This window comes from Nansenia antarctica, assembly GCF_963989245.1.
Source record: "Nansenia antarctica genome assembly, chromosome: 9".
In the NCBI taxonomy this organism is placed as follows: domain Eukaryota; kingdom Metazoa; phylum Chordata; class Actinopteri; order Argentiniformes; family Microstomatidae; genus Nansenia; species Nansenia antarctica.
In genome coordinates, this window is record NC_137679.1 from 30,887,972 (window position 1) to 30,895,471 (window position 7,500).

At 49.0% G+C, this 7,500-nt stretch overlaps 1 protein-coding gene across 1 annotated transcript in view; it reads right to left on the minus strand.

Annotated features, from left to right (window-relative positions):
• Positions 1 to 134: 134 nt before the first annotated feature.
• slc7a10a (solute carrier family 7 member 10a) overlaps positions 135 to 7,500 on the minus strand; it is a gene marked incomplete at both ends in the record, with an annotated part of 15,377 nt that continues 8,011 nt past the window's right edge. The window contains 8 exons of the mRNA XM_080539686.1: positions 135 to 241; positions 872 to 1,049; positions 1,647 to 1,796; positions 2,015 to 2,111; positions 2,302 to 2,405; positions 2,910 to 3,033; positions 4,475 to 4,628; positions 5,620 to 5,745. Of these exons, the coding sequence (XP_080395812.1) occupies positions 135 to 241; positions 872 to 1,049; positions 1,647 to 1,796; positions 2,015 to 2,111; positions 2,302 to 2,405; positions 2,910 to 3,033; positions 4,475 to 4,628; positions 5,620 to 5,745 (1,040 nt within the window). The remainder of the gene's footprint in view (positions 242 to 871; positions 1,050 to 1,646; positions 1,797 to 2,014; positions 2,112 to 2,301; positions 2,406 to 2,909; positions 3,034 to 4,474; positions 4,629 to 5,619; positions 5,746 to 7,500) is intronic.

Below are 7,500 nucleotides of genomic sequence, written 5' to 3' on the forward strand. Positions count from 1 at the left end.
CTCACGTTGTCATTACTCAACAGCTGAACAACAACCAAAAAACGAAAAAAGGAAAGAGTCGAGTCGATGATGAAAAAAAAAAAGGCAGTTAAAAAAATTCCCTGGCAATGGTGGAAAAAAACGGTCCGAGGCCCTCAGTCTTCGTGGTCGATGTGCTCTGCTGTGAGGGGGGTTATCTCTGAGAGGTCCTCTTGGGGGAACACCACAAAACACAGCTTCTGACCCACGTATGTGGCCGACTCTGCAACAGAAGAGGATGGTGGTTGCTGTCTGACGGTCTGTTTGCCTGCCTGCCTGCCTGTCTGTCTGTCTGTCTGTCTGCCTGTCTGTCTCTGTTTCTCTGTCTGTCTGTCTATCTAGACATCTATGCTAGCCTCAGCACTTACAGTAATTACAAGTAAAGCTTTTACTGCCCTCTACTGATATAATGACATCACTGACATCATACCACACAGATATCCCATCCCTCTTATCTGCTCTATCAAGACCAACACAGAGGTGTGTACAGTGGCTGGTCCATTGAGGAAGAGGAGGTTGGTTCTCCCTTGAATTTTGATGAAATAAAATCACTAAATCTGCTTGATTCTGCTGCACAAAATCCACTCAAACAGTTCACACAAACCAAAGAAATCAGCTCAGATATAAATGTGGTCCCAAATGGTTGAACATGGTAACTGCAGGCTGAATGGGAACTGAATTGGCCTCCCTAATCTTGAACGGCACCAGCCTCCACTAGTACACAAATCGGCAAACTGTGGATTTGGATGTTAATATTTGCTCCGCCAATTCAGTTGATCTGTTGATGCCTTTCTTAATGGCCCCTGGGGGGATGAATCACGTTGAATTGAATTGAATACAAGGAGTCACCCACCTAAGGCCCTGTAGAACCACTTGGGTTTGTCCTGCCAGTAGACGCCCAGGAAGTAGACGGGCACGCCAGTGAGCATTATGACCATGCCCAGGCCACACACCACGGGCTCAGAGTACAGGCTGAAACCCAGCAGCACCGCCCAGAACACCAGGTAACTGATGGGGACCAGAAGGCTCACCTGGGGGGGGGGGGGAAGTGGAGGAGGAAGAGAGGGATACAAGGGTGTATGTTTCAATATCCACCTGAGCACTCCATATAGAATGACGCAGTGTATTGGTCCTGGCTATTCAGGGGGGTAAGTCAAAAACCTATTCCGTGTGATCCAATTTCAAACTCAGTAACTGAATTAATGTTAATTTCCTGGTTGGGTTCAAATGAAGGACACAACTCAACCATACTCTCACTTAATCAGCCTCATTTGACCCCTGTGAGTAAAACAAATGTTTGCACTCGATCAAATTTCGGGACCCTCCTTTCATGACTTTTCCTAGATATGTGCATTCTACCACCCAGTATCTTTACATTTTCAAAATCACGATCAGGATAAGCTAATATAAAGCTATTTTGCAGTTTTTCTGTGTAGGAATCAGGATAATTTACAAGCGGCCAACTAGTGGTCGTTGTGTGTAAATAGCAGCTTTGCAATGAAAAAGAGGTGGCTCTTTTAGTAGGTAAAAAAGCACGGCTGTCCTAGTGTTAATCATTGGCCAACGGGATAAAGTAACATTTCGTCCTCATTTCCCATATCCCAAGAGACACTGCATGTCTGCTGTACCTTGATGGGCCGCAGCAGGTTGGGTCTCTTCCAGCGGTAGTAGAGGAGGGCAGCGATGGTGACTCCGTAGGAGAGGTAGTTTATGAAGGACACGTAGTTGATCAGGTTGTGTGTCTCGCCGATGGTCAGGATCACTATGGTGGCGATGCACTGTGGGACAGGAGGAGGAAAGGCGTGAGAGGTTCATCTGTGTATTATGTGTCCATTACAAAGTCATTACACTCACTTTACTGTGTAAACTGAACTCACTATACTGTGCATACACCCACACCCACAAACATGCATATGCACAGAATCTGATCACATACTGTACACATAGGCCTACACATTAACACACTGACATCCTGGTGCTGGGTGCAGCTACTTACACAGACCAGCAGGGCGGGAATAGGGGTACAGTTTTTCAAGTGAATCATAGCCAGGAAATGGGGCAGGTGTCCCTCTCTGGCTCCAGAGAAACATAACCTGACAACAGTGGAGAGAGAGAGAGAGAAAACTTCATCTACGTGAGAGGAATACAGAGGTTCAAACGTCTTGTCTCTCTTGATACAAAGTTGATAGCATTCCTCATTCCATCCCATGCATTACAGTGAGCCCGTCCTCCGATTTCTACCTCCACCAGCCTCCCCTGGATCGGACAGGTGTGTGTTCTCACCTGGAGGAGGTGAACAGGTAGCCGTTGATCCCTCCGAACGTGGACAGAGCTACAGAGATGGGCATCACCCAGGAGAACATTCCCAGCAGCTTGTCGCCAAACGTCTACGGATAACAACAGGTAACACAACTAATCGTTAGTAAAATAAACTAAAAAAGCTCAATTTAAAAAAAAAATAGAAACTTTTTTTGTTCATGTTTACAGAACACAGCCCCTCAAAATCGACTGACAAAACCACCTGAACACCTTATTATAGAACGAGTCATCTTCTGAGCCTGGTGAGTGATTTCATTGTTATTTTGGGCGAGTTCGTAAATTCGCTCTGACAGCGCCGGAGCATTCACGTGACTGCCTCTTGTCCAATCCAATTACTTGATTCCATTGTGACGTTGAACTCAGTGTGCGCTCCGGCGAATTTACGAACGCGGCCACTGTATTTAATGTCATTACCGTTGATGTTTATATTTCAGCTATTCTCCTCATTACATTCTATTGGTTGAGTTTAATGGATGTTGTAGAGCCACTCTGCCTCAGGCTTTTTTTTGCGTTGTACACTCGCATTCAATGTAATACAAATAAACTAGCCGTGGCGAGATGTCATTACTCACCACGGCAACGGCGTTGGAGGCCAGCAGCTCCTGGGGCGACATGGAGGAGAAGTAGGCGATGTTGGTGAGGGTGTACACCAGGGTCACCAGAGGAATGGAGATGTAGATGGCACGAGGAAGGTTCCTGTTTAGACAGGAAGGAAAACATACAATGTTTACATGTCAAGCTTCTGACAGGCTGGCAGTCACAGTGTCAGTGGGATCGAGGGGCTGCAGAGCTGGTGCAGTTTAAACAATCTGGAGCTAAATGCTCTAAAAACAGTGGAGATGGTGGTGGACTTCCGAAGGAAAGCAGCCCTGCCCCCTCCCATCACGCTGGGAGGTACCCCGGTGGCCTCCGTGGAGTCATGCCGCTTTCTAGGCATGACCATCTCCCGGGACCTAAAGTGGGAGCAGAACACCGAGGCCCTCACAAAGAAGGCCCAGAAGAGGATGTTCTTCCTCCGGCAGCTGAGGAAACTCAGGCTGCCGAGGTCCATGATGGTCCAGTTCTACACGGCCATCATAGAGTCCATCCTCACCCACTCCATCATCACCTGGTTCCCTGCTGCAACGACCAAGGACAAGGCCAAGTTGCAGCGGGTGCTACGTTCAGCAGAGAGGGTGATCGGATGTCCCTCCCTCAACTCCCTGCATGACACCAGGGCTCTGAGGAGGGCAAGGAAGATCATGGCAGACCCCTTCCACCCCGGCCACGGCCTCCTCACCCTGCTTCCCTCTGGAAGAAGGTTGCGGCTGCCTAAGGCACTGAAGGCCCGCCACAGGCTCAGCTTCTAATGACTCTGGCTTCCCCCCCCCCCCCCCCCGCCCCCAAGTCTGCCCAGGACTGAACTGGACTCACTGTAAAAACTCTGCACTGCACTTTACTTTATACCGCACTATCCAATGCACTGTTGTCTGTCCTGTGTTGTTGTTGTTGTGTTGTCCTGTTTTTTGACATGTGAAAAAAGTATAAACGCACTTGCTGTGGTGACGAAGCAAATTCCTATATGTGTAATGCATAGTGGCAATAAACGTTATCTCAATCTCAATCTCAAAGTGGTTCAGGGACACTTTCACTTTTATCCACAGGGTGGTGCTACAAGACCTGTGTACGATGTGTCTATCTATCAATTCACCCAGTCACGCAGGTTCTGCTTTAGAGAGACAGTCTAACAAGCTCCCCCACTGCCTTTGAGTGTTTTTCAATGATTCCGTTCCAATGCGTTCCAATGAGCCCGGCCTCCAATTTCTGCCTCCGCCAGCCTCCCCTGGTTGACTTTCCCCCCACCCCCCAGAGTCCTTCTCTCCCTCTGTTCCGCTGTACACTGAAGACCCATCTCTTCAGGCTACACCTTAACTGTCCCTCATGAAATCTCCCCATCCCCCTGTTCAGTATCTCAAATGTATATTAAATTAACTTCTTGTAGCATTATGACGGCCAATGGCCCCTGGCCCAAGCAGAGATTACATTTCTTGCGATGACTGATGGATAGATGATTCACTTACTTATACACAGGTATTTATTGTAAGTCGCTTTGGATAAAGGTGTCTGCTAAATACCAAAAAGGTAAATGAGTCCTTACTTGCGGGGCTCCACCACCTCCTCCGTGACGTAGTTGAGGAAGTTCCAGCCGCTGAAGGCGAAGGAGGCCTGGAGGAAAGCCAGGGCCACCTGCCCCACCGACGGGTCACGGATGTAGTCAAACGCCACGCTGGGCCTGAGGTGATCAAAGTGGCCTGGGGGGATGAGGGGAGGAGGGGGAGAGAGAAGTCATTTACGTCAAGGTATGGTTAAACCACACAATTCAAAAAGGCATCGCGAAGCAAATTCACGGTTGTGAGGAAGGCTTCTGGGATGACACAAACACTCGCCCACACACAGGGAATTCTAGTCAGTTCCATTCTGGGTCATGCCATTTCCTGACACATAGTTTCCTGTCGCTGCCTTCTCCTCTTCTCAACGAAACAAATGCTCGCATTTTGCCATGATTTAGTCACGCACGGCTCAGGCTCGTTTAAACGATTCATTCACATGTCAGTTAAAAGGATCCCCTCAGACAGGGGTTCTACTGCCGCTGCCTCCCTGACTGCTTCACAACCACCTCAAACTGGAAGAGGCCGATTACAGGCAGCTCCTGAGGTGAAGAAATTACTTATTTGTGTTGTGGTCAACCTCATCATAGTGTACATTGTAATTGATGGAGAGAGAGAGAAAGAGGGATTTCCTTTTTTCGCTGGCAGTGATATATCTTAATATCTCTGTTAATCAAGTTTATTGACATGTAGTTATTCCATAGGGCCTCACTGTTTCCACCTAAACGTATTCTCTGGCTAACCATCTGCATTTGAGGTTAGGATTCTCTGTGATTGATGGGACATCTGTAAATGTAGTGTCTCCACACGGCCACCAGGTGGCAGAGGAGTGTATGCATCTTCTCATTCACGTGGCCTCAGGCAGATTGATCTCAGAAAGCTTCCTAGATTAAGTAGTACTTAATTTCTCCACACAACCCAGCCACAACGCTTGCGAGTAAAGTAGCAATTGTGCAATCAATGTTTGCTGTCACAGTCTTGAGACACACGAAGGATGAAAAAAAGTAGTAAAACAAAAGTATGAAATAGAGATACTGTAGGCATGCCAGGAATGTGTCAGACAGAACATGGGGAAGGTGGGGGCTGGGGGCCGGGGCAGGGGGGGGGGGGGTTAGGTGGAGGGGAAGATGCTCACCTCGGCAGATCTGGACCAACCCCACGACGATGATGAGCCCCAGGGCTAAGAGCTTCCCCACGGTGAACACATCTTGGATCCTGGTTGCCCAGCGCACACTGGAGCAGTTCACCCATGTCAGGAACACTGCAGAGAGGACACACACACACACATACACACATGAATGTAATTAATCTGCTTTAAACAAAAACACATCAGTCTGACCTGTGACCCATAATATTTAATTCTTTTTTATGATTTGCTTAAGAGCCATCCTCTCTCTCTATCTTTCCCTCAGACTGTGTTTTAAAGCCATGCTCTGCAGACCATTATAATTAGTGAGAGGCTCTGTGTTCTCTCTCTCTCTCTCTATCTCTCTCTTTCTTACTCTCAATTTAACTCTCTGTGTGTGTGTGTGTGTGTGTCTCTCTCTCTCTATCTGCCCCTCTCTCTCTCTCTCTCTGCTCTCTGAGTGGTTGTGACAGAGTTGTTGGTCTAGAACGTAGGCCGCAAGTGGAATCACATGTTTCCACGGAGACTCTGACACGTCACGGGCCGTGGTCGGGGCCTAATCAGAACAGCGTGGCCTACTGGCACAGTCCCCGGCTTGTGCCGCGTGTCTGAAATTACATTTCCCTGGAAATCCAAGTCAGATGTGTCCTATTTTATCTGGGGCAGCGTGATAGGAATGCACCCACCCTGGCATTAGCTCAGTTTACATTCATCTGTAGGCTGACGTAGTTTCACTGGAGAGGAACTCTGGAGGACCAGTTGCCAGTTGGTGGAGTGTATATCACAAACTGTTTTCCATAGGTTCTGTAATGGATAGCACACCTGTTATCTGCTATTAGAGAGAGAGAGAGAGTGACATCTTGTACAGAGTTTAGAATCCCTGCTTCCTGACTTCCTCCTCTACTTGCTGCTCACACTACTCCCTGTGTTGAGTGCCCGAGCACAACAGGGCATCTCCTGGGACGGCGGGGAAAAAATATAAAACACAATCACTGTAGACCGGGGGGGGGGGGCAGGGGGGCATGGAGAGGTAGGGGGCCAAGGAGGGGTGGGGGGGCATGGAAGGTAGGGGGAAAGGAAGAGAGGTAGGGGGGCATGGAGGAGGGGTAGGGGGGCAGCGAGGGGCAGGGGGACAAGGAGGGGTAGGAGGCATGGAAGGTAGGGGGCAAGGAAGAGTAGTAGGGCGGCATGGAGGGTAGGGGGCAAGGAAGAGAGGCAGGGGGGCATGGAGGGCGGTGGAGGGCCTCCACCTCATCCATCAAAGCAAAGAGGTGCCCGCCTCCTACAGAAAGCAACTGTCAGACCCCCCAAACAAACTGCTTCCGATGCAGCCGAACAAAAACCTGGGGGACAGGCCGCCCTTTAGGAGACGCCAGGGCCAAACTACAGATTGTTGGCAAGTGGGTCCGGTGGCACCAAGTACTGCGGTGGTCCCCCCCGTGAAAACGCAGCGTTTAATGGCACCAGGGTTGCCAGTCACTGGAGTGACTGGAGCGTGTGTAGTTCCGTTTTTCTGTGATTTTGACCCCCTTGTCAGGAAGGAGGTACAGTGCTCAGTGTGACAGCGCAGGTAAATCTATGGACACAGGAGGTCATGGAGAGAGCCAGTCTTGTGCCATGGGAGCACTAAGCACTTGAATACTAAGCAAATTGGTCCTTTGCTCCTTACCGTAAATGGATTCTGATCCCAATTCAGGGGGGATTTATCTAAGCAGCAACGAGGTGAAACCTATCTTAGTCTAGAATGGAAGGTCACATTCCATTAAAGCTAAATGTGGTCGAGTCAAGGCAATGAACTCATGTTAATCTGATAACACTGTAAACACCCCACGAATGCCTGCCTGAGAATGATGATGATGATGATGATGAGGAGGAGGAGGATGATGATGA